The sequence below is a fragment of the Callospermophilus lateralis genome, chromosome 13 (genome assembly GCF_048772815.1).
Source record: "Callospermophilus lateralis isolate mCalLat2 chromosome 13, mCalLat2.hap1, whole genome shotgun sequence".
Lineage (NCBI taxonomy): Eukaryota > Metazoa > Chordata > Mammalia > Rodentia > Sciuridae > Callospermophilus > Callospermophilus lateralis.
In genome coordinates this window covers 11,421,812-11,448,246 of record NC_135317.1, presented here as the reverse complement: position 1 = coordinate 11,448,246, position 26,435 = coordinate 11,421,812, and the positions used below count along the sequence as shown (strand labels likewise).

At 58.8% G+C, this 26,435-nt stretch overlaps 1 protein-coding gene and 1 pseudogene across 1 annotated transcript in view; both read right to left on the bottom strand.

Moving 5' to 3' along the window:
• Positions 1 to 1,375: 1,375 nt before the first annotated feature.
• Galnt2 (polypeptide N-acetylgalactosaminyltransferase 2) overlaps positions 1,376 to 26,435 on the bottom strand; it is an 83,907-nt gene continuing 58,847 nt past the window's right edge. The window contains exons 4-16 of the mRNA XM_076831700.1: positions 24,243 to 24,341; positions 23,988 to 24,055; positions 23,784 to 23,849; positions 19,603 to 19,724; positions 17,578 to 17,665; positions 15,713 to 15,800; positions 15,156 to 15,259; positions 11,787 to 11,913; positions 10,086 to 10,178; positions 9,799 to 9,882; positions 8,026 to 8,152; positions 4,183 to 4,302; positions 1,376 to 2,033 (exon numbers count right to left, since the gene is read on the bottom strand). Coding sequence (XP_076687815.1) covers positions 1,878 to 2,033; positions 4,183 to 4,302; positions 8,026 to 8,152; positions 9,799 to 9,882; positions 10,086 to 10,178; positions 11,787 to 11,913; positions 15,156 to 15,259; positions 15,713 to 15,800; positions 17,578 to 17,665; positions 19,603 to 19,724; positions 23,784 to 23,849; positions 23,988 to 24,055; positions 24,243 to 24,341 — 1,342 coding nt within the window. The 3' untranslated portion in view covers positions 1,376 to 1,877. The remainder of the gene's footprint in view (positions 2,034 to 4,182; positions 4,303 to 8,025; positions 8,153 to 9,798; positions 9,883 to 10,085; positions 10,179 to 11,786; positions 11,914 to 15,155; positions 15,260 to 15,712; positions 15,801 to 17,577; positions 17,666 to 19,602; positions 19,725 to 23,783; positions 23,850 to 23,987; positions 24,056 to 24,242; positions 24,342 to 26,435) is intronic.
• Positions 13,772 to 14,027, bottom strand: LOC143379643 (small ribosomal subunit protein uS14 pseudogene; annotated as a pseudogene).

Genomic DNA, 26,435 nt, shown 5'->3' with positions numbered 1-26,435 from the left:
CACACTGCGTCATGTAAACACGGCTCCTCTGGAGGGCCGGCTCAGCTGCCTCTGCTCCCAGCGGCCTGGGGCACAGGGCTGGCACCCTGGGTGGCCAGGCAGCATGGTGCACAGGTGATCAGGATGGCGTGGGTGCAGGCGTCCCTGGCAAGCCAAATCTATCCCACATCTATGGCCTGCCCTCTGACCAAAGGGGCTGCGGCAACAGGGTGAGAGCAGAACCTGGTGAGGAAGGCGGTGCCGGGCAGGCGGGGTCCCAGACTGTGCTGTGGTTCTGCTCAGCAGCCTCACACCTGTGCCTAGGAGCGGCTCCCCTCAGTCCTACACCCAAGCTTGGAGAGATGCAGAGTCACCTGTCACACGGACACCGTCTACCTGGAGGGAAGGAAATGCAGCAGCCACCTGGCCCGGCTCTCGTGCGTGAGGCCTGGGACCGTGCACACCGCAGGCTCTTGAGGCACAGCCCAGCAGGGCTCCCTCTTCTACAACTCGGGCGTGCACTGGCAGCCTTCAGCACCTCAGCTCCCGGCCTCCACAGGCCCCAGAGGGGTCTGATGTGCGCACATGAGGCACCAGGAGCCAAGGTGCCCGTGTGGGAGGGCAGGGGAGACAGGCAGTGGCCATACCCACAGGGGATGGGCTGTCAAGACTGGGGCACAGGAGGCAGCGGGTTCTAGGCAGTGTTTCTGAGCGAGAGGCAGAGGCCTGGTGTTCTCCTCTCCCCACTGACACCAGCCTCGGAGACTGCACAGGACACAGGCCCCTGCCACTCACCCAAACCTCCCAAGTGTGCAGTGTGGCTTAGTTTTGAATCCACCCAGCCCCACCCAAAGGCCCGAGGCAGCCATGCTGTGGGAAACATGGGGGGCACTGGGTGCAGCAGGAACACCAGGGCTCCAGGTTCACCTGCAGGCTGAGCATGCAGCTCAGGGAGCCCTGAGGGCCTGGTATACAGGCCTCGAGTCAGCAGGAGCCCAGAGCTGGTGCACAATGCTGTCCAGCATCTCTGACCTGCCTGCCATGTGGAGGGGGTACTGCTGGCTCACACTGGGAGACACGGAATTGGGATGTTTTTCCCCTTAACAAAAAAAAATTTAATTAAAAAAACCCAAAGCATTCTTGCCAAAATAAGTAACCTGTCCAGATTCACAGACACTGACAGATGAAAGCAGGTTCCTAACACGCTGAGTCCCCAACTGGAGGCCACCCGAGGGGCCCTGGGATAGGGACTGGGGGCCCCGTGGGCCACCAGAGCACCTATGGGCTGATGAAGGTCCAGGGGACAAAGGCAGCCACCTGCTCCTTCTAGGAGCATCAGCCCTCCTGCGGGTGACCAGATGACGACCCAGGGAGACCACAGGGAGCCGGCTGCACGCTCTTTCTCATGTATGTTATATTTAGTGTCCCACCACGGAAAGTTCATGTTCAGATACAGCAAGCACGTCAGTGAAGAGGGGAGGCAGGGCAGGCACGGCCACAAAGCCTGCCACTGGAGTCAGCTCTGCGGACACCACGTGGCCGGTGGGACAGGTGCAGGCGCAGAGTCCTCCCCGCGCACTGCGCCCTCCCCTTCTGTCCTTGGCGTGCATGCCACTCAGCTGCTCCTCCTGGCCTCGGCCTCGACTGTTCCTCAGCTGCCCAGCAAGTGGGGAGCACTGTGGGCAGGAGTGGGCGGCTGGCCCCGGGGGTGGGGTGGGGCACAGCTCTCCTTTCCTGCTGCCACATGGGCACAGCCCATGCCTTGCTGGGTTCTCCAACTTTCAGACCATGATGGAATACTGAGGTATATAGTTTCGTGGAAAGTTTAAGAAACATAATCAATAATGTGATCACCAAACTTGGCCGGTGGTGCAGGAGGCAGGACGGCAGCGCTGGCCCTATGGCTGCAGGTTGAGCGAGAACTTCCACTGCTGCGAGAGGGCCGGGCCGCATACCTCCACACTCAGGCCCCCGCTCTTAGCTGTGCGGCTGTCCAGGCATAGGTTGCTGCCCACGTGCCGCAGCTTGGAATTGCCCTCGATCTGCTCCCACTTCTGCAAGAGAAGAGCACGAGGAGGCATGAGCATAGCAGCCTAGAGGTCTTCCAGTGGCAACCCCCGTGGGTAACCCCCATGGGCAAATGGGCTCCCTCCCTGGCCTCAAGGACCGGAGGTGCCTGTGCTGGTGAGGGTTGTAGGCAACACACCTCCGCCCTGCTGGAACCCACAGCCTGACCAGTGGCCCGTCCTCCCCTTGCCTGCCTGAGGCCCCGGCATAAACACAGCACTGAACACAGGGATTGGCCAGTGTTCAGTGAGGCCACAGGCACCTAGCTGTGGAGCCCCTGCTTAAGACCTAGTCAAGCCAACTGGCAGGCAGGAGACCTGGTGAGGAAGAACACGGGTGCAGGTAGCTATTCCTACTATGTGCCTTCTTGCCCTCTGTGGAGCTCTGGGCATGCCACCAGGGTGCTCAGGCTCACAACAGGCCCCACCACCACGGCCAGGTGGCCCGCAACCCAGAGCAGAAGGCAGGGCCCACGAGAGTCTGCAGGGCATCTGAGGATCAGCCTGGTCCACTGCTGAGCCAGCTCCAGAAACAGTCCCATTTAAAAACCTCTGCAGTTCCGACTCCACTCCCAACACTCCTCCCTGTCAGCAGAGGCTGAGCCCTGATGCCCCCCATGCAGTGCACCAGGGACCCCTGGGGAGCTCTGTTCCTCACTCAGTTCACCAGGGACCCTGGGGCACCTGTGCCCCCATGCAGTGCACCAGGGACCCCTGGAGGCACCTCTGCCCCCCATGCAGTGCACCAGGGACCTCCTGGAGGTGCTTCTGTGGTCCCCTGGAATTGCGTGTTCCGATTTCCCCGGTGCCGCCTCCCTTTGGCCTGACTTCAAGGCTCACAAAACAGGAATGTGGGAGGTGCCTGGTCACCCAGTACTGGCTGCAGCAGGACAGCTGTTCCTCAAGCAAGGGACAGACAACAATCTTGCCCTGGGAGGGGGGCTGGTCGGCCAATGGTCTTCGCCCTTCTGACGGCCACAGTGGTGTGGACACCCTCTCCCAAATCTGGGTTCAGCTACAACCTTGCAGATTCCATTCACGAAGTGACTTCTGGATACCAGAGAGCCTTTGAGGACATCAGTTATGGCCTGAGAACAGGACTGGAGAGAACAACTAGCAACTTGGAAGCGAGGGATTATAGCAGCCCTTTGTTTTAAAAAGGCTTTGGGGACTAGCCAAGGACATGCTTTACCACAGCTTTATATAAAAAACACTCTGCCTACCAATTCCTAAAGGAAATGCCACTTTGGCTTGATCAGGGACCGTCCCCTCTGGCAGCCTGGCTGAATTCTGTGGCTGGGTCGTGCTGGTGGCCCCCTCCCCAGTTTGACAGCCACTTTCTTACTGGAGGTCCACACAGATCCTGAAACTGCACCAACAGGCAAACCAGGCAAACCAGGCAGCAAGCAGAACCCCAGAGAGGGACCCACTGCCGAGACGGGCAGGGTTTGGCAGAGGACAGGAGGATGGAGCACCCAGACTGGGTCAAGGAGCCGAGAGAGGCCTTTGAAAGTACTTGCCAACCCCGGAAATCCAGCTGGGACCTGTCTCGGCCCCAGTCCTCCCAGGTGATGCTGGGAGGGGCGCCAGCCCTGGCCTTGGCCACACTAGGTTCTGTGCCTCACTCTACACCTCATCTACACCTATAGGAGGACAGGCGGCATTCTACACGCAGCACCCTGGGAGGTGCCCTATGCCACGTTCCTGTTCGTCCCCGAGCTGTACCCCAGGCCTTATAAGCTTCCACCAGGGAACACGTCAGACAAGCCCAGCTCCTAAGGAGCGCAGCATGCAGTGACCTGGTGACCACGTCTCAAGGAGCCCTGCTAGTCCTTGCTAGCCAATCTGGGGAAAGATCCAGTCACACTGGAGTATGGTTTTGGCATGGCTGTCTCGTCCCCAGCTCAGCATGGGCCATGCATCCAGTCCCCGCCGTGTGAATGCGAGCCATCCAGAATGGGTGCAAATTTCAACAGGAAAAAATAACGAATAAACCAAAGTAGTCTATCTGTAAAATGCTCTGTGCCATGTCACTGCTCTGCTGAGCTCTGGCAGGCAACCAATGTCACCAGTGTGGTGCAGTCACCTGCAAGCAAACGCTGCTACCTGCATGGCACCATGGTGCCTGAGGGCCTACCTGTCTGCTGTCGTTCTCCCGGCAGCCCTGCAGCTTGATGAGTGAGCCGGGAGCCCGGTCTACCACGGTGAGGCAGAGGTCCATGTGCTTCACTGACTTCTCCTTCGTCAAGGCCCATTCCTGGAACACAAGGCCCAGTCAGAGGCAGGAGTCCAGGTGAGACCAGGAGGGGCCAGCGCCAGCTGGGGACCCGCTCAAGACCAACCCACGGCTGGGTGGTGCTGTGCTGGCCTGACTCATCCTGCTGCTGGGCAGAAACTGCTCCGTGCAGCCTGGTTGCCAAGGCTGACGGCATTAGCCAGGCACCTGTCACTGCTGCTGCAGGTACCATGAGCTGCAAAGCCTGTGGCCTTGGCCTGGGCCCACGGCAGGTGCTTGCCAACGGTCCTGCCCACACAGGGTTGGTCTGAAGACAGGCTGGGGTATGGACTGAACACCGGAAAAGCATGTGAGAGTTCCTGCAGGTTTAGCAGGAACGAGTGTCCTCACAATAGAGGCCGCCTGATCCACCCAAGCTTCCAGAGTCCTTGGAAACCAAAGGACGGTCCATGTACTGCACTTATGCATGGCCAATCTGCCACTAGTGCCCAGCGCTGTGGTGTGTCCTCTGTGCCAAAGTGCCTGGGGGCTACTGTTCTTCTCACAGACAAGAAAACTGAGCCTGAGATGTTTAAATATCCTGCCTGGGCTTCAGAACACTGCTACACAAGTCAGGGCTAAGATGGCCAGGCGAGCCACCACTAGGAGCAGTGACATGCCACCCTGGGCAGGGCCACACTGGGCGGGAAGGTGGCCTCCCGAGTCTCTGGGGGCAAGGAATCCTGTCAAGGGGATCCTTCTGGACTGAGTGGTGAGGCTCCTGGCAGAGTGTGCAGGGACCGCCTCGCTGCCCTGGTCCCTTCTCCCCTGAGCCCAGCAGGCTCCTGCGACAAGTTCCTCCCTCGCGGTCCCCCACTCACTCCCATGTGACAGTGCCACATCCTTTGCACCTGCCTGACTCAGAGCTCTGTCAGCACCAGGACAGCCTCCTTGTGGGAAGGGGGATGAGGCACAGGCACGCTGTCAGGAGGGCCAAGGGCTGTGACATGGCTTATACTTCTTCGGTCCTTGGGTATGGCCAGGACTGCTGGAGCCTCATGCCTGCCGCCCAACCACCACGTGGGAATATGCCCCTCTCCTCTCCCTTGGCTCTTGGGGAGGGTGTGTGGGGGCAGCCAGGGACAGTGGACGCCTGGACCTCTGCATGGTGTAAGACGGGGCATGTGTCCTGCATGCTGGGCCTCAGTCCTCTCTGCTTTTGATTGGTGTTTCCTCAACCTTACCGTCAGGAATTCTATGAAAAACCAGATTGAGGTCGAACAGATTTGGAAAGGTATCCCTGCCACGTTGTCCTGCAGAAAATTCCCACAAGGCCTTGTGGCTCTGAGAAGTCCTCCTGTCTGCACAGATATCTCCAGGAGGCCTCCAACTTTTGGGAATGACTAGGTCTTGTTGGGGCTCAGACGGTCCTACCGGCAGGCATCTGGAGGCCTTGGGCTTGCAGCTGGCCAGTGAAAAAAACCTGCATCCTCCCGGATGTTACAATGGTTCCAGCAAAACCAACCTGGTGCGAGCAGTGTGGGCAGCTCTGCCCTGCCCTTCAGTGACCTAGGTGTGTAGGCCGTGCTCCCTGTGCTGTCACTAAGGAGTACACCCCGAGGTCCTCAGCTCCCATGTGCCCCTCCTCTCTTGTGTGGCACTCTACCATCAGTTCAGAGGACTCGTGGTGGTGGGTCTACAAGGGGGCAGCTAGACAGACTTCCAGCCATCTCCAGAGCCACGTTCTGGATTTCAGTTCAGTAAGGCCACATAAACTTCATCCGCACGAGCTGCATCCATGTGTGGTGGCCGTGGTGCCAGGGAAGACCTGACCCCCGAAGCAGCACTGACAGGCAGGTGACCTGTGCAGCAGACAGCCCCAGGGTGGGGTCGACTGTGCTGTGTCCTGGCTCTAAACCCCGCACATCCACGGCAGGTCCTTGTGGTGCCACCCCGCCCGTGTCCGTGGCAGGCCCTCCTATCTTGCCACCTGTTTACTTCCAGCCAGGAGCCTCAGGCTCCAGGTGCTCTGATCATGGACAGGTGCCACCAAGCCTGTTAGCAGAGGGCTCCATGCCTGGCCACAGTGACTGCAGTGTACTGCCCAAGCCAGCGCCTTTGGGACTGAGTTATAATGAAATCTGGTGATGGCCATGCGTTGTGAAGGCCTGGGAGGGGATGCTGCTGCCCAGAGAGCCAAGCTGTGCAGGCCTGGGAGCCTGGGACTGGACCCAGGGCACACGAGGGTGGTGATGGCCAACACAGGGCCAGGAAGGCCTCCACGCTTGCTGCCTGGAGAGATGCTGACTGGAAAGCCTGGTCAGGAAGCACCTCCCAGAGGATCTCTGGAATGCAAGTGTAGACCTGACCCCCATGGCAGGTCTGACCCCCTGACCTCAGCTCGTCAGCTGAGGGCAACTCAGCCTCAGACACACCCGCGCAGGCCACAGGCCATAGGCGAGCCTCAGCAGCCCCAAGCCAGGCTGGCAAGGTTTGAGGGACTTCTGTGCCACCAGACCTGGAAGCCAGGCCTCTCTGCCTTGGACTGCCCTGACTCCCAGCATGGCCATGCGGGCCTCCCCAGGGCCCTAACACACACGTGGAAACACGAGCACCTGTGCTGCTGCCATCCCCCGTCAACACAGGGGCCGCAGTGGGGGACAGGGCCACCAGGCTTGGACCAGAAGGACAGCGGCAAACCCATGCTGGGGCCCAGCTTCGCCACTCACAGCAGATTCCGCAGGTGGCCCCAGCCTGGAGGCCACAGCGAGAGCCAACCTATATCAGCACCAGGGCTGCAGAGCTGCCAAAACACGGCCCATGGTGAGCACAGCCCTTTCCTCCGCCCTGCCCATGGAGAGCACAGCTGCTCTTTTCCTCCACCTCCAACCCTCTCCCCTCTCCCTCTAGGAGGGCCTCCTTCCAGAAATCCCAATACTAGAGGAACCCGAGACAAGAGTATAAATGGGACCCACCTGCCACAGGGACAGACACCTGAAACTGACAGATACAGTCACGCCCAAAGCCTGGAGCAGGGAGCCTGGCCCTGGGGAGCATCCTCAGGGCCCAGAGGCTTGGGAATGGCCTGAGTGTGCCAGGAAGAGGCTGGGCCAGCTCCAATGCCTGCCCTAGTTGATGGGGACTTCAATGACCAGGAGAGATCCTGTGCCATGCCCATCTTATTCAGGATGTCCAGGCCATGCCAAGCAGTCTCTAAGACTGCATCCCAAGTGGGACATATGAAACCCCACCCGTCCTCAGAGTGTTTCATCTCACAAGGGCCTGAGATTGACACGTCCATGACGTGTGCAATGAACTAACTGCCCTCCTTAGCACTTGGGCCCACAGAGTTAGGCAGCCATTTGAGGAGGTAAGGGTGCACGGCACTGCTCCAACTGTACACGTGCTAGACCCAGCAGCCTTCGCAGGTTTCTCTCGTGGTGGTGGGAGAAGGTGGTGGGTGTTATGTTGCTAGGGGAAAGGCGTGTAGGCTCACACCAAAGCATCGATGGTTTGTGTTTTGCATCTTACACTACAACTACCTAACGGCTGGCAGCAAGAGAAGCAGTGGCTGCACACCAGATAGGCACCTGGAGGTCCACCAAGGCCTGTGGCAGCCACCTGACCCTGATCTGGCTGCCACAGAGGCTATGCCCTGTAGGAACAGGTGCGTTCACATAGGGAAAGTGGCAGCCAGGTCTGATAACGCAGAACCCCAGCCCGTTCCCTCCAGGCTGTCAGCGTCCAGCTCACCCACACACCTACCTGGTTTCCCCCAGCATTGTGACACTCATAAATTCCAACGACGCCATCAGCAAAATGTCCCAAAGTGTCAAGGCAGTTGGTTCCCTGCTGCAAGGCCCCAAAAGCTATGTCCTGATGATCTGGGACCCTGAAATGCAACATGAGAAGCTGCTCAGTCCTGCAGGACCACCAGTGACCTCAGCACCGCAGCAGGTACAAGAGGGAGGCCACTGGCCTGGTCTACATTCCCACGGCCAGTCTCTGCTCTGGGCTCCAGGGCCATCAGGTGGTGAGTGGGAGCAATAACCCCTTTTCCTCTGTACTGGGAAGTCCTTCTGGGAAGGAAACGTCCCCACACTCAAGTTGGCCTGTGGATGCCACATAGACAACAAGTTGGCTGCTTATACCTTCCAGAGGCTGGGACCTGAGCCTAGCAGGGGACCTGGGATCTGCCAGTGGTTAACCCCCACAGTGTGGTAGGGCTTCACAGGCAAGGGCCACCAGCTCTGGAATGAGATTGGATGTCAGCCCCACTGCATGGCTGTGCTGGCCGCGAGGCTGTCAGTGAAGACCACGCTCTCCGAACCTCAGCTCACGCCCCATCCAGAACCGACTAGATGGGTCTCCACTGCAATGTGATGGAGATCTGCCACGGGAAGCAGGACATGGCAGCAACATCACAGACAAGTCACAACAGGTAGCTGGAACCTCCCTGGCCTGCAGCTCGGAAGCAGGCCCACCAGCTGGTAAGGCACCCAGCGCCTGAGCCGGGGTCTGCAGGGCATTCAGGGCCCATGTCCCCCAGCCACAGGTGCCCCTAGCAATAAATAGCATCTCTTGCGTCACCCCATGGCATTGTCACCCACATGTCACAGGCCACCAGGACAAGGGCAGCACGTGCTACTTAGGCAAAGTCCCTGCTGTGAAACCCTGTGGTGGTGATAGATAAGGACTGGGGCCCTGCTGGCATGCCTGTAAGCAGCCAGGTGGTCCTTGGCAGTGGCATCCATGGGTGACACTGGGTCCTCTCCCCTCCTCCACCTGCCAATTCCAGTGCCACCTAAATGCAGAGCAAAAGCTCCCGAGAGCCACCTGTAACAGGAGACTCTGGAGAAGCCTTCCCAGCCACAAAGGGTGGAGCTAGTGCTCCTCGTCCCTGCGCAGGGGTCTGTGAGCTGCTGTTTGGGAACAGGGAAGATGGGAAGGTCCATGCTGCCGCAGCCTGACTCACCCTTGCAGCTCAAGTGTAGTGGCTCCCGGAACCTAAGAGTTTCTGGAGCTCAGCACAGACAGAGGCCAGAGGTGAAAATGAAGCACAGAAGAGTACTCTGCTGTCAATGGCCACCCGACAGGACGCAGGGCCAGGACTGCTGTTCCCAGGAGTGAGGCAGGCCCTTGTCTGAGTCACCCTGGGGCCGTCCCTTGCTGGCTGGCTTCACCTCCCCTCTCCAGTCAGCAGGGCTGAGAGCAGGGGAAGCTACGAGGGGAAGGGAGCAGCAGGCCTGTGTGCAGCCCCAGCTGCCGCTCTGGAGAGACAGGTCCCTCTCACCACTGACCTGTCTGCTGCCCACAGGCCACATGCCAGAATGAGGTGACACCTTGGGACTGCTCCAGGTCTACACAGAGTGGGGACAACTCTGCAGGAGACGCGAGGCTGCAGCAGGCAGCTCAAGCGTAGAGGGCGTCCCTGCCCCTGGTCTCTTGCCCGCAGTGTGACCGTCACCTCCTACAGCCTCCCTGACTATCTTTGCTCCTGAGACCTCACAGAGAGAAATGCAGACCCTGGGCACTCACCTCAGCTCTGGGTAGACGTTCTCGAGGTACCACTTGAAGGGTCTGCAGTTCAGTTTGTTCCTGAGCTCCAGTCTGCTCTGGATACTGGAGGAGAGAGAAACAGACCCCTTCACACCTGTAGGAGGACAGCTGTCTGCACAGAACAGACACCTGCTGGCAAGCTGGGCTGTCCAGGCTCTGGGTGCAGCCCCACCTGCCTCCACCAGGCCTGTAAGCCTGAGCAGAGGCTCCAGTTTACAGGTGTCCCCTAGGACCCCCAGGCGCACAAGAAGGTGAGGGACACTCACTTGCCATAGGGGACGTTCCTGGCAGAAGGCACTGCTGCATAGTAGAAGTTCTTGTACTCATCCATCCAGACCTCAGCAGCCCGGCGAGTGTTGCTAGAAACAAAACCGACCTTCCTGAGGGTGCTTCTGCTGGCACCACAGTGCTGTGCCCCTCCACCAGGCACGTGACTGGGTGAGCTCCCTGGGTGTGGGGCAGCTCTGGCGAGCAGGCCCATGGAACTGCCCCTGGTCTTACAGAGGGCACGGATCTTCCAGAGCTGGGGCCACTGCCAGAGCAGAGGAGGCATCTATTTTAAAGAAGGGCCTGTGATGTACCAAGGACAGACCAGCGTGACCCTCATGTACCCCACGTGTCCTACAAAGAGGGCAGGACCAGGGACCAGGAGGGACTCCGGCCTCCACAGCTCTGGGGAAAGCAAAGGTGGGCAGGAACGGCCGTCAGTGTCACCTCCTCCACCGGCCCAACAGAGGGACTGTCACATGGAGGTGCAGTGTGGGCCGTGTTGGGGTCCCTGCTGGCCCCTGCTTGGGCTCACAGGTTCTCAGGAAAGGGAAGCTGCAGGCAGGACCCCACCATGGAGCGAGCCATGCTTCGTGGCAGAGAAGGTCCCGGGACGAGCTGCTCTTGGCTGTTGATATACAAAGGCCACTTGAGTGCAGCCTGGCAGCATGTCCACTACTGGGGGTGGCACGGCACCCTCTCAGTCCCCACATCTCGGACTCTTCCTCGAACTCCAGCTACAGTGACAGCTAACCCTCACTAGGTACCTTGGACAGCGTCCTGCTCAGCAGGGAGGCAACAGTTGCTACTTAAGGTACCTGTGTCTGTCTTCCCTGAGTGCAGGGAGAATAGGTCACCGACAGTAGCCAGCGACACCACTGAGGGACATAGGATGAGAAGGCACCCACCTGACCTGCTCCACCCCAGGAGATTATCAGGACTGAGAACGCAGGGAGAAGGTGCATAGAGGGCAGAGCATGGGAGATGCCAGGAGGCCCTGGGGGCATCTCACCTGCGGGCAGGAACTGAAGGGGTCACAAGGTCCGTGGGGAGGGAGAAGGGGCATGGCAGAGGGGAGATGGCTGAGGCCCACACAGCAGGTGTGAGTGCGGCAGGGCTTGTGGGTGAGGAGACGGTGCTGCCCACCTCCCCTCTGCAGGGGCACCTGCAATGCAGTGTGCACCCCCAGTGCTAGGGCCACTGGGCACACGCCAGTGGCCCTCCTCACGGGACTGGCCTTGCTATGTGACCTTGCCCAGTGGGCCTGAGCTTCTAGTCAGGACGAGACGGGATCAGACTCACGATGCCCTGACCCTTTCTGCCCCAGTGGCTCCACAGGGTGCTCATCTGGGGAGCCCATGGGATGAGCCTCACAGCAACTGCACCAGTTTTGTCCATTCAGCCAGCCGCTCAGACATTTATCTAGAACCTACCATACCCCAGTCTTCCAGGCATCAGGTCCAGGGAGACCGCTGTGACCCAGCCCTGCATGATTTAGCGCACTCAGATGGGAAGCGTTCGCATGACAGTGTTGCATGTCACAGGAAGCCAAGAACCTGGAGCTGCGGGGAGCCCTTTGAGAGGGGCCCCAGGGTCATGCCCACCTTGAAGACCCCTGACCCTGGCCCCCAGGGCCACGCCCAGCTCCACAGAGGACAGTGGCATGCTGGCCCCCTCAGCCTCGGTCTTCCAGTACTTACCGGGCAAAGACAGTGCCACTGCCACCTGGGAAGGTGTAAGGGTGCTGCTTTCGGAACACATGTCCCACACGACTGCAGGGGATGATCTCCAGGCTGCCACCACACTGCCACACCCGGAAGGAGATCTCTGGGTGGGAATGAGACTCAGTGACCAACAGAGTCACCCCAGGTGCACAGTTGCCCACGTCCACCCACCGCCTGCTCTCCCCGCTGAAGGAGCCCCAAGGAGCAGCGCCTTCCTTCAGGACAGTCCAGAACGTTCTAAGTGGAGACACGTGACACACCCTGAACAGTCAGACTCCTCAGGGCCCTCGATAGGGCACATGTATGGGAAATAGCTCAGATTTGGACCAGAAACTTGGAGACGAGGGGCGCTCTTGGCCGGCGACCGGGCGTGCCCGGCCCTCACAGATCTCGCCTACTCGCCCAGCTCCGACCCCACTGAGGGCCCTGAGATGCACACCGGGCTTCACTGCTGGAGACCACGGGCTCTTCATGCAGCTGGGCCCCAACCAGAGACCCTTCTCCCAACCACAAACACCATGCTTCTCAGGCCTTGAGCTGCAGCACTGGCCTCTCAGGCCACCCACGGCAGTGGCTGAGGACAGTGGAGATACCCATAGCACGTCACAGCACCCACTGCCCAGGCAGGATGGTTCCCAAGAAGGCCACAAGTGATCTGCATCCAGAGAGTCAGCCTGCGAATCAGATGGTGGGGCCAGGCACTGCCTGGTCCTGGGCGGTCATCCTGCAGGGCTGTGGCACACAACTGCTCAGCACAGTCTTCTGTGCCAGGGGACGTCAGCCAGGCACCTCTCCTAACCAGCACCCCAAAAGCAAGGGACCCATGTTGGACAGAAATTCAGATGAACCATTCTGAAAGGTCAGGACTCCCTGTCAGAGAGGCCTGGAGAGGCTGCATAAGGGCCCTGAGAATGTGGGTAGATGACCTGAGCCAGCACTGCTACCTGCTCTAGGCCCGTGGAACCCTCCAGCCGAGCACCCCACCACACAGCAGCACTGACCGCCTGATAAAGCCAGGTCGCGGGAAGATGGTCATTCACAAGCAGAGTGGGATCCTGATAACCGTCCCTGTGTTATCAGGGCTGGGATGGGACTCAGTTGAGAAACTGGCCATGCCAGGCCCTGGGCTGACCCCATCCCAGGCACCGCAGTGAAAGCTCTCCTACCCTTCAAGTATCCCACAGACCCAAGCAGGAAGGGCCCAGAATTTCAGGAAGTAAAATCTAAATAACCCTTTGCTTCACTGGAGATCTGAACTCAGGCTTTTGCCTGGGGCTTGTTGAGCTGGGAGGGCTGCAGGGAGGCCTGGGGCAGGTTATGGCTGAGCCCTGCAGCTGCTTCCCACCTGGAGGGTGAGGCCCTTGGTGTCTGTCCCTGGGCCCTGGAGGGCCTAGCAGAGCTCCTTCCTTCAGGACAGAGGCCTCAGCTTGCCTGGGCTCAAGGCCCCTGTCCTCTTCCTTGGCGGGGGCTCTGACTGCATGAGGACTTGCTGCTGACCAGGACCATGGGGGCTGGACTCTCCTTGGGCACGTTTGTACCCCCCCCCCCCCCACTCACAAAGGTCACATGGGTGACGGCTGTGGGCAGGGTGCTCAGTGCCCAGAACAAGAAGTTGGAGCCATGCTCAGGGCAATCTCTCCGCAGCTTGTGGCCAAGGGTCCTGCAGAGCCCGGTCATGGAGGGGAAGATGCCCAGGACATGGGTACCCAGCTGACCCCACCCTACCCAGACACAAGGTAAAAGCTGGTGACAGTGACAGCACACTTGCTCCTAAGTGAGGGTTCACCTGACGCTCTGACTATGTCCCTTGTGGCTTTGAAATGTACATGTTTCTTCTTTTTCTAATCTTTTTTTTTTTTTGAAGTTTTTTAGAAGTTTATTTTATGTATGGAGCACTAGCGTGTTCTCTGTCATTGGGTGGCTGGGTGGTTGCCTTGGGCAATCCAGTCGAGGAAGATCACTTAGTCCAACCTAATGAAGCCCATATCCTCTGCCTACAGACAGACACACTGCTGACACAAATTGAGGCCGTGTTTCTGGATCAGACTGTGCCAGTTTGAATACAGGTGGCAAGAGGAAGAACCCTGGCCGAATTTTTGTGGGTGGCTCCAATAGAGCTGTTGGTGATCCATCTTGATTTTAAGGGTGCAACGAGGCAAAAGGCTTCTTTTCCCTAACCTTCTCCCTAATCTCATTTTCTCTGAGTCACCTCTATGAAAACCCCTGTTCCTGCCAATGGGCAGAATCACAGCCTCCGGGACAGGAGTCCCCTATGTTTATCCTTTGCGAGCAAAGCAATGAACCTTCTTTTCCCTTGTTCTCAAAACCACGTCCTCGTTAATGGATTGGCATCGGGGACGAAGACTGAGTTTCAGCCTCCTCAGACGGGAGCCCGGATGGCACCCATCACCATGTGTGCCGCCTGTGCACTCAGCCTGCACGTGCCCAGAAGGAGCCACCTGAGCCCCACGCTGCTCCATTGGGGGTCCTGCCATGGGAGCCTGGAGAGCAAGCAGGACTCTGGATCTTCTTCAGAGGTCAGTGACCGGAGCCCTCAGCGCCAAGACTCCACTCGAGCCCCACCTAAGGTCAAGGTATCCTTAAAATTTCAGGAATGGAGACCAACTTGAGGCCCTTCCATCCCCCTCCCTGCAACACAGGCTGAGACAGAGCAGCTTTCAACATTAAAACATGAAGGGTCCTCAGAGATGAGGCGTTTTCTCCAATGACATGTCAACGTGATGGGAAACGACAGGCGAGACTGGGCTTTTAAACTAACAGAAACCACTTGAGTCTGTCGGAATAAAACCGTCAGCAGAGCAGTGCCAGTCCCTGGCTGTCCTCCTGGGCACACCTGCCCAAGCACCAGCGGGACCCGACACGCAGCAGCCCCAGGGTCAGGCTGGGTGAGGCCAGCGAGGAGAGCACCAGAGCCCAGGAGAGCATGCGTAGTCTCTCTGGCAACCACGGCAACCAGCACCCAGGGCCTGGCTGCCCCATCCAAGTACCAACAGCTCCCACAGCCGCTCACAACACCCTCAGAGCAGCCAGACCAAGGTCTGGCGCTCAGAGGGACCAGAGAGCCCTGCTTCTGTGATAGCGCAGGGAGCCCACCTGCAGGGTGGGGAGGGGCAGCTTCCCCATTTGGAAGGTGGCTCCCAAACCCTCTGCCAAACGGCAGGTGGAGCCTGTGCTTCCGTTCAAGGACCTCTGAATTCTGGCCTCGTCTCTGACGTGACGTCTTCCTCAGCACCCCGAGCAGTGGGGGGTGGGAGGAACAAGGTGGGCTCAGGGTTGGAGGCCCCTGCCTTGGCGAGCGCCTCGCCCCACGAGTCTCATACATACCCAGGTTCTCTCCGCCCCACACGTCCATCATCATGTCGTACTTCCCCAGCTCTTCAAAGTAGAGCTTGTCCATCACAAACAGCCCACCAGCAATCATGGGGGTCCTGCAGAGGCGGAGAGGCCCAGGTCAAGGTGAGCGGCTGGCACCCCTGTCACACCCAGCCTAGGCTCCCTGACCACACACTGGCCTTCAAGCAGCACGGTCCTGCTGATCCCGTGTCCCATCGCTGCCTCCAGATGCCTCCCCAGCCCCTGTCCAGGCTGTGCCAAGCCTCCCTGTGAGGGACCGACTGCTATTGGACACTTGCTGACTGGGTAAGATCCTTGGCCCTTCTGGGCCCTGCTCTCCTTACAGAGCTGTCGTAAGGTTCAAAGTGATATGGAGCTGTGGCCTGAGGCCCCCACTCTGCTCATGGCAGCACCACGCAGCAGACAGGCAGCCCAGGGCTGGTGGAGCGGCCTCATGAGCACCCATGGGAAGGAGCTGTGGGGAGGGGAGGAGGCACAGGGCGGTCTGCAGGGGCTGGGCTCCGGCCTGCGGGACACTCTGCACTTACTTTATAGGGGCGACCGGGTTCCCCTGCCGGGACCTTCTCTGCTCAGGTGTCATGTAATCCCACTTGAACACCAGGTTCCAATCGAAGCCTGCAGTGGGAAAGCGAGCAGTGCTGGGATGTGCATGCACGCGCTCTGGCCCAGCCCCAGCACGGAGACAGATGGCCTGCGGCCTGACTCACACAAAACCAAGCCCAGACCAAAGGTGTACGTGGAAGGAGCGACTGGGGCAGTGGTGCTAGGCAGGGAGGGCAGGAGCAGCACTGCAGGCCCCTGACCCAGAAAGATGCTCAGGCCAGGCTTCCCAACACTGCAGTGAGCAGGAGGGCAGTGCAGCCAAGTGGGGCGCACTGGCCTTGCTCCGGAGGCCCCAGGTTCCGCCCTGGGGCCTGAGAAGCGAGCTGGGGAGAGTGCGGAACCTGAAGTACACTGGGTCTGCCCATCCAAGGGCTATGAGAGGCGAGGAGGGGAGACCAAGCACCCCGGCCACTGCTCCCTACCCCCTGGGACAGGGACACAGGGGAGGGGCATGCTCCTGGGCCTACCGACTGGGTCTCCTTGGTGTCTCTGATTCCACCTGAGACTATTCAGCAGTGGGGATAGGGTGGGGATGTGAAAACTGCCACCTGAGAGTGAACTAGAGGAAGGTGGCCACCTGCATCTTGGATGAGGACGCTGAGGGCAGAGGCGACCAGCCCACCCAGGGCAGTGGGGCCCGTGGAGTGGGGGCAAAGTCAAGGCCCCGCAGGAGGGCCATGGCAGTAGGGCCTCCTAGCGCCTGCTGTCTGTCAGAGGCTGGGGCCCGGTCCTCTGCTGCACTGTCTTCTCTCTGGAGGTCAGAACAGTAGTGGACCCTTGGCCTGTGGGTTGTCTGGATTAGGATATTTTCTTCTAATCGGCTAAAAACATTAGGTGGTAGGATAGATGTCCAGTTCCACATGGGAATGTAGGGGCTGACCAGCTGCACAGGGCTGCCCTGGAGTGGGCCCATGGGCTTCCTGACAAGCCAGTGAGAAGAGCACCAGAGGACACTGGCAGCTCTCCAGCTACCAGGCAGCCCCTCCCCTCGGGATCCCAGCTGAGTTCCTACATGAGCACTCAAGCTCGATGCTCCCTCACGGGGCTATACCCATGAGCATGGGCCAGAGGCAGCAGGAGGCTCCTTAGTGGCTCGAGGCCCTTTGGTGTGGGCACTATGCCTCTGATCCAGACCTCGGAAGTGAAGAGGGAGTTCAGTGGCCAGAGGCTGATAGGCAACCAGGCCCATGTCTTGCTTCACCCCAGGCTTAGCTATACCTTGGCTTCAAGATCTAAGCCAGGCCCTGGCAGTGGAAGCTCCGTGTCTTTGCTCATTCTCAGGAGGGACAGAGGGTCTTACATATGTTGTGGCTGGTGCCCTGGGGGTGGACTTGCAGGTCATTTGTGCTGTCAGGCTTATAAGAGCCAGTATAGTCCCCTAGACAAATTTGCTGCCTGGCAGGGAGCAGGACAAGGTGGCTGGGCCAGGGCAGAGGGGTCAGTGACCAAGACACATGCAAGGGGCAGGGTCAGCAGGACATGGTGATCCCTGGGCACGGGCAGTACAGAGAGGCCATGGCCCCCAGCTCCACAAAACCTCAGTTCTGAGAAGCTATAGCCCTGCTGGTCAGTGGGGGCCTGGCACCTCTGGTCAGAAAGAACAACACAGCCACACTGAGCCACATGGCTGGAAGAGGAAGGGTGGGAAACAGGGCCACGGCCCCTTCCTGACAGCCCTGGTAGCATGCAGAGGGCTTCCTATGGGCACACACGGCAGGATGGACCGTGTCACTGCCCCTCAGATGCCAGAAACAGGACGAGTGGGCATTGTGCAAGGATGGACACCTACCGCCCTTCAGGTCTGCGGAGGCCCCCACGTACTGGAAATTGTCCATGTTAATGACATCGATGATGGGTGAAACGACTCGAGTCCTGTCCTGCATATGTAAATAACAGAGAAGCTGTCAACATCCCAAACCAGCACATAGGCCCCAGAGCCCTGTCGGGGTCACCAGGCAGCCTTAATTGCTTGTATCCCTCTAGGACCTCCCCCAACTCAGGACCCAATTGCAATGGGGCAGGCAGAGGGGCTGCCTGCATGAGAGGGGGTCAGTGGGGGCCTGGGACACTCTGGCCATCTGTTCACCCAGCTAAGGTAAGGACCATGCCAGGGGCTGGTCCACCTCAGTCTCGCCACAGGATTCTGGTAAGTCCTAGCTCGGATGTGCAGCAAGTTGGCCTTGCACCCTAAGGCAAAGCAGACCCCAGGCTGGGTTGGGCTTCTCTGGACAAGGGGGTGTGAGGGGTGAGGAGCTGCATCCAGGTCCCTCCAGCAGAAGACAAGGGGGCCGCAGGGCCTCCCCGTGCTCCCACAGCAAGGCTCTGGCTGCGCCCCTTCTTGTGCCCACAAGAAAACTCTGGTCAGAGGCTGGGACAAAGGCTTGTTCCCCTCTCTGATCTTCAACCCTGAATGGCCGTGGCCAGTGTGGAGACTGCAGCCCTGCCTCACACTGACAGTCCATAGAGGCACACTGTCCCAGGCCTCTTATGCAGCCCTATTGGCCAGGAAAGACGAGAAAACCATCAGACAAGGGAATCAGAGAAGCTAAATAAGGACAGGCCACAGAGCACCAGGGGCCTCCAGCGCCACCATGTGCAGATGGCAGGCCAAGTGCAGTAGCTCCGGCCTGGCTCCCTCTCCTCTGGCTGTGGGAGTCAACAGGACACCTCTGTTTCTTTTGGCAAGATGAGGATGTGTGAGAACTCATCACCTCAGTGCTTCTTGCCTTAACTCGAATGGGCATGAGGCAGCTCTGCTGGTCCTGCCTCGAGGCAGGGGCCTGTGCACTGGCCAACACAGGTTGATTCTGGCCTGGCTTTTCAGGAGATGGCCTGGCAGAGTGGGCAGCAGCAGGCAGGTGAGGGCTCCGGGTCAAACCCTGGGGCTCAGCAGAACCTGATTTGAAATCCTGCCACCTATACCATTTTGCCCATCACCGACGGCCAACAACCCCTACACCATTTCCTCAACAGTCTAGAGGAGGCAGAACCTGCAGTAGAGACAGCGCATAAGCAGTGTCTACCATATCGTTCAACAAACCCAAAGCAGGCAGTGAAGTGTCATGACTATTACCAGCTTTGACGATGCTGTACTTCATGAGTCACTGACCCTCATCTGTCCCTCTGTGCTGCAGCCCAAGCCATTTGCATCTCCCTGAGCCCAGCTGTCTATGCTGCAGCCTGGGACACCTGCGTCTCCCTGGCCCAGCTATCCCTCCAAGCTACAGCCTGGGACGTCTGTGTCTGCATCTCCCTGGCCCAGCTGCCCCTCCATGCTGCAGCCAGCACTTCTACCTTTTTTCACCTCCTCTAGTCATGTTTGCCCTCCTTGTCCAAGGAAGAGCTACAGCAGGAAGGACAGAAAGTCAATGAAGGCGGCCAGAACTAAGGAGGCCACCCAGCTTTATGATGATGCCCCTCGCAGGAGGTGGTACCTGAGGGGGCCCCAGGTAACCCTCTGGAGGTCTGCCCAGGCACTGAGTGACAATCAGCACATGCTTCTCCCTGAGTCTAGCATGATGGACTGGTCTTCAGTGGGAGCTGAGGCTGGCACTGCCCCAGCCTGAAGTCCCAGGTTCCCTCACGCCCTCAGAGCTGAGGCGAAGAAGCAGCTGTGCCTGAGTCAAAGCTGCCTTCACCAGCCACCTCCCAGCCCCTGCTGAGCCTGCCACCTCCTTGTACAGGGACCCCACAGCCCAAAGCACTGTAGATGAACCCCCAGAGACACTGCCTTTCTCCCCACACCAGGGGCACCCACGGCCAGCCCAGGACCACACGCCCATGTGCCCTGCCCCGGCCCGGCCCTGGGCCTCACTTCGGCCACCCGCTCCAGCAGCGGCTCCAGCCAGTGCTCATTACACTCGCAGTGGCTATCCAGGAAGGTCAGGACCTTGGCCTGGGCAGCGTCGGCACCCCGGACCCTGGAGCGCATCAGACCTGAAAAGGAAGGCAGAAGTGTGTCAGGGAAGCGAGAACCCAGGACGGCTCAGCGCCTGGCAGCCTGGCCCCCCAGGGCTTCTCTGCAGTTGACTGTTGCCTGGGAAGGCCACCTCCTAGAGCCACTGGTCCAGAAAGATCTTCGCATATCAGAGCCTCTATCTAGCAAGGAAGCTAGACCTTCAGAAGGTCTTCTCTCTGGCACAGCCACAGCTTCCTGACTGGCTGGGCCCTGGAAGATGTCAGCTCCACATCTTGGGACCTGGCTGCAACCCCCCAGCCTGAAGCAGACAGCTCTGTCTTCTGAGACCTATCAGAGCCAGAGACCCAGTGGTGCTGCTGGGCCAGCTTGAACGCCTGCGACCCGCTGGACACACACACTTGCTCTTCGAGACACATATCTGACTGTCCTGGATGCTTGTGGGGAGCCCCTTTGGATGACCCATGCCTTCCATCCTGAAGCAAGAGGCTCTGACCCATCACTACATTTCATGGTGACTTGGGCGTGGTCCCAGCCCAGGAAGTCGAAGGTGTGTCTTCAGGTGTAGGCATGTCACCCGTGGGGTTGAGCCACACTCACCTGTTCTTTTGTAATACTTTGCCCTGTTTGGGATAGAATGTTCCAAGGAAGCTCCCTCTGTGTGTCCCCTTCTCTTGCTCTGCCCTTGGGTGTGGCCATCCTAGCTGTCAGTTAACCTGCTGACAGCAGACATCAGGAAGCTAGACTCAACCTCCTGAAACCTGACCCCTTGCCTCATTTGAATGGCTTCTCCACAATAAAAGGATTCAGCACCTGCTATCTTTCCACAGACCCCTAAGATCAGAGGAGCCCTCAGGACCCAAAGAAAAAGGTATCTCTGTCTCTGTGTGGTTATTTTGTGCAGCCCAGTTCCCCTGGGTGACCCTGAATGTCTTAGTCGTGAGGAACGCGACAGATGCTGTGCTTGGGGGCTCTGTGTCTGGACTGGACGAGAGGCTCACACCCAAGGAGGATGAGGGCTCTACGTTCCTCTCTATGCAGTTTGAGGAGAGCCACAGTGACCCCACATAGCTGCCTGCCCCCAGGGGCAAAGGACAGAGTGACCAGTTGACTGCAGAGCCGCTGCAACTGGGCAAAGCCCAGCCTGGAAATTGGTATGAACTCCAAGTAAGACATAAAGCCAATCGTGTGGCAGAGCCGGAGGAAACAGAAGATGGAACCACAGAGGATCAACTCCTGAGAGTAGGCCCACCTGGCCCAAGGCCACATTCAGGGGGTGCTTCCCAAGGCACCCCACCCTACAATGCTGCCCTTCTAGTTTAAGGTGCCAGAGGAGAAAGCGTAGGACTTGTAGAATGGCTGGGACTAGAGAAGGAGACCCTGAAAAGGGCCAGTGATCATGCCTGGCTAACTCCTGAGCTAACTTCACAGGCCTAGACTCCAAGAAACCCCGTAAGACCAACCAGAGAGCTGAGTTCATCTGATCCCTGTTGTAGTGGACACAGCTGAGAATTCAGTTGCTATCAATCCCTGTGGACACAAGGTTTGGAATTCAAGCCTTGCCAAGTTAGAGAAGTTTGGAGAACACTTCAGTTCTATGGAAACCCAAAGGATCACATTCAGAAATGCAGACTACTACCTTAGAAACAAGAGACTCACCCAGGGCATCCCCATCCCAGACAAGCACCTGTCCATCTACCAGAGCAGAGTCACCACCAGTCACTTTACTGTCCTGCTTAAAAGAGATCAAGGCCCTTCAGAAAGAGAACATAACCCAGTGTCTCCAATATATGGGGTGATTTTTACATCTATTGTAAAATAAAAAATAACTAGACTTGAGAAATTGCAGAGTATGGTCCATCTCCAGAAGAAAAACCCAACAGAAGCATCCCAAGATGACTCAGATGCTGGATCAGCAGACAAGGATTTAGAATGGCTTTTATGACCATGTTCAAGAGCTCGTGGGAAGTGAACAGACAGGGGACTCATCAGAGCACTGGAGCCTGCCTGGCAGACGCAGGGGGGTACTCGAGAGCCAGGAAAAGGAAGTGATGGGAGACAAGCAGCTCCCTGACCGGTCTCAATCACAGAATGGAGCTGGCAGAGGGACCTGTGGACTTGAAGACAGGCCAGGGACATGGGCCCTCCTGACAGAGAGGAAAGACGTCAAGGGGAAAGCAGGACAAGTGCTGGAGATGCAAACGGCCAGCAAGTCCCAAGTCTGGTGGAAAATGCCACCTCATACCTCCCGGAGTCAGTGAAGCAAAGTAGCCTAAATGTAAAGGGGACCCAGGCCCAGGGCTGTGAACTGGGACACCTGTGATGAGGGCTGGGTGCAGCCAGGAGACGCCAATGCCCGAGCAGACCTGTGGTCCTGGCAGAAAAGTGCAAGCCAGGCAAGGACAACATGCAGCAACACTTCTGACATGCTGAAAAGCATCCAAGGCCGGCTCAGAATTCCAGTCAGAAACGCTCTCTGGGACGAGAAGGAAGTTCTGCAGGACAGAGGCCCACATGCCGTCATTGGCAAGGGAAAATCAAGAGCGCCCGGGGTGGCGGAGACAGCACCAACAGGGGACTCTGGGCAGGAAAAGCTGGAGGCTCTGGAAGCGAAGAGGAGGGCAGATCCAGGGCATTCCTACTCCCTGCCGACCTCCTGAGGAGGTTCCCAATCCCTGAAGTGAGGCAACTGCACTGTGGGGTCGAGTGGCAGGCAGAGGAGACGGTGCCGCAGCGGCCCTGGGATGGGGTGGCTGAGATGTGGCCAGGGGCTTTCTGCCTACCTCCTCTCCCTCATCTTCAGCTGTGCCCGAGCAGCTAGCCCGGCCCCTTCTCGGCCTCCTTGCTCCATGCAGCTGGCCAATGCTGCAGGAGCACCTGCCTGGGGTCCAAGGCAGGTATGGCCGCATCACACAGCTGCTGCCCACTCAAGCTGTCCAGACCTGTCTGCCAGTCGCTTCCACACGATGCCCCTCACCCCTGCTAAACCCAGCAGTGACACAGTTCCTCCCCCACATGAGCACCAAGTCCAGAGGTCCAGAGTTAACATGCAGACACACGGCCAGTTTCTAAGCAGCTCATGGACACCCCCCATAAGGCCAGCAAGGGACAGGCCAGTTACAAACTGCAACACAACAGCCACTTGCTTCCTCTCCCTCTCCCCACTTCTCCCCTCCCCTCTCCTCCCCTCCTGTGTCCTAGGCCAGCTTCCCCTTTCTAGGCAAGGGAGTGAGGACACTCAGCAGAGACTTCATCATTGCCTTGTCACTCAGGGGACATAAGGAGCGCAGCAGGTGGTCAGGTCTGGGGTTGGTGCCAGCCCAGTAAGGCCACAGTGCACATAGGAGCAGGCTATCGGCGGGCTGGTGAGGACAGGTGCCCAAGGCACTGCTCCCACCTGAGGGCCGCTGGGCCGATGGGGCAGGCTCCTGCTCAGACACCCACTTCCTCCAGCGCAGTGGCTGTGTGGGGACAAGGAGGAGGGCTGTGCCCTGGCCAGAGAAGCACTGCCACTCCTGAATCCCTGGGAGCAGCATGGGTGCCATGGCTCTGCAGTTGGAGAGACTGAGAGACCCCGATCCCAAGAGGGGCCTCTCTCCACGCTCTGGTACCGGGACACCAGCTGCACCAGCCTGAGCTCCCCAATACGCACATCCCTGGGGAGCCCTCCTGCCACGGCCTTGTGGCCTGCTCCTGGGGCTCAGCCCTGTCCAGTAACAGGAAGCCCATGGGAAGGTGGACTAACAGGGGTGTGAGCACCGAGGGCAGCGTGTCCCAATTCTGGACGGCCCCCTGCGGCAGCTGCCGGCCGTGGATCTGCTCTCTGGTCAGCCGCTGAAGCTAGGAGCATTGAATAGCTTGTGGCTAAAGCTCTTCAGGGACAGGTCAGAGTCCCTAAGCATGAACAGAGCTTCTCATGTGTGAGCAGACCCAGAGCACACATCTCTGATGGGTTAGGTGTCCGACGTCCTCCCTGTGTGTGCTGGGACAGGAGAGGGCACAGAGCGGGACCAGAGACCTGATTGCTTTCATAGTCAGAGCACTGCCCAGTCGCCACCAGGCTGGGGAGGGAGTCTTACCTTCCCGCCGATCGTTCCTGAGGACCCGCACTTTCTCGATCTTCCCCAAGAGGGCCCCGTCCTCAGCTTAGGGAGAGAGGAGAGGGAGCATGAGTCCCTGTGGCTGGGTGGGCGCTGCCCCTGGGCCGCGAGAAGCCCTTCCCTCTGGCCGGAGCCTGCCCAACGCTCTCGCCCACAGCCTGCTGGGGAAGGACCAGCACTCACGGTCATTGCTGTAGTCATCCACCAGGATAATCTCTTTGATGAGGTGCGGGGGGCTTCTCTTAAGCACACTGAGGAGAAACAGAGGACAGGGCCGTGGCCGGGTGCAGGCAACCGGGTGGGGTGTCCTCTCTTGGCCCCGCCTAGGCTGGAGGGGCCATCGGCTGCCCAGGGACAGAGCCACCAGGTGGCCCATTCACGGCCCCGCTGGCCATGCTGACCCGGCTAACTGGGCCACAGCTGGTGTCCTGGCCTCACCTGACCACGGTCCTCAGCAGGGCCGACCTGGCTTCGTTGTGGAACGTGATCACCACGCTAGTGGCTGGCAGGTCCACACGCCACTGCTTCCGCTGACACCTGAGGGAAGAGAAGGTCCATCTGTGCAGTGTGGCATGGCTGCTGTGCTGGGCAGCTGGGAGACAGAGCACCCTCAGGACGTGACCACAGGGAAGGTCCAGAGTGAGCTTAGGGATCAGCACATTGAGAACACACGGGACCAGGACAGCCTAGGGCTACCCCAACTTGCTGCAGACGCAGCTCTGGCACTCTCACAGCCACCGCAGTGCCCAGGGCAGGCCACTGTGCCCGCTGCCCTGCCTGTACTTTCCCCTCTACCTGGCATGAGCAGCCAAGGTCCACAGCAACTCCCCTTCACCTGGATGTCAGAGTGCCCCACAACTGTGTCCAAGCAACCAGAGTGAGGCCATTTCCAAACAACCAGAGTGAGGGTGGTGTCCGCAGCCGGTGGAACGGAGCACAAGGGCACTGCTTCTCCTGAGCAGTGAGCAGGGTTCTGGGGCCACTTCTCAGCAGAACATGAGACCAGGCCTCCAGAGGTTGGAAGATTCCACGCAGCACTTCCTGGGTCTGTACTGCAGAGACAGAACTGCAGGGGTACCAAGTGCTACCTACATGACAAGAGTCCTCAGTTCTAGACTAAAGTGCCCAAGCATCGCATTGCAGAGAGCCAGGCAGGCCTGCGGACTCCTGGTGCTGCTCGGGGCAGGGCTGCACATCCCGAGGGAACAGCACCCAGGAGGGCACAGCCTACATTGCTGCAGGAGGCTCAACTGTAGTGCCAGGCCTGCGCCAGGAGCCAGAGTCAAGAGTCCCTGAGTGTGAACAGAGCTGCTCATGCTGAGAGCCTGGCTCAGGGTCAGTTCTGAACAGTCATGCCAGCCAGGCAGTGGTGAGGACAAGGCCTGGCTAGGCCAAAGGTCTGCCCACACAAGCTCTTCCATGCTGTCACCGTCACCTGCAAGGTTGTCCTGCAACCCTGGCATCAAGAACTCTGCCAGCAGGACCAATAGGTGACACCTCTAGGGACCTGCAGGCCATGAGGCCAGGCTCACTCCTCAGCCAGTGTGGTCCCCGGCCAAGCTGAGACAGCACCACACTGGGCAAAGGTGGCTGTGGCCAAAATGTCCATCAGTGAGATGCAGTGGACCCCAGCAGCTGTTGAACAACTACACACAGTGCATGGTGTGGGCTGAGGGACATGGCAGCCTCACCACCTTTTCCTGTCAGACTGGGAAGACAATCTCAAACACGAGTGAGAAATATATAGACAATCTCAAACACGAGTGAGAAATATAGAGCAGTAAGGTGGGATCACAAAAGGGACTTCCCTGCTTCACTTGAGTCATCACAGCTGGTCTGTTTTAATTAGTCATGAAAGAACCACATAACAGTCCCCACTGTTTGGGGCAAATGATTCTGTGACTGACACAGAACCTCGTTACCGCTGAGCCTTTAGTGACAAGCAGACCGGTAGCTAGAATTGTTAGCTGGTCAAATCAAGGAACTGAGACACCTCCAAAGCTTCAACTGTGAATGCTTTGCTGGACAGCATCAGTCCCAAGATGGCAACTGGCGAGTGGTGCCAATGAAGGCCAGAGTCGGGGGTGGCACCTCCCATACCTCCACCTCAATGTGAGGCATGGGGCTGACTAGGGCTGCCAACCTCCAGGCAGAAGCAGCAGCAACCAGTCTGTGAGCCTTCCTGCCCTGAGGGCGGAACATGCAGACATGTGCCCAGGTCCATGCTGAACCATGGGAGCAGGCACTACAGAAGTCAGGAGAAACGGAATGCGTTCTGCCCGAGGGCTGTCTCCCTGCCAGCTCTCCAGTGGCCATGGCAGGGCTATAACCAGGAGCCAGCAGAGCTGGTCTGAGGTCAGCAGCAGGAAGAGCGGAGGTTTTGTCCTCTGGAAGCAGCACGGTGTTGGGAAGAGGCGGGGCTTTGGGCGACTTGCTCCCAGGGTTCTTGTGGTCATTCTGGAACCTTCCAGTCCAGTAAAATGGAGACTTAGACACTAGATTCACAAAAACTTGAAAAACACCAATCTGGGCTCACGTGGCTGAGAGCTGCCGGCATCAGTATCTGAACTTCGAGTGGCTGCAAACAGATGAGCTCCTGGCTGGGGAGGGTGGCTTGTGGTGCAGGGGACT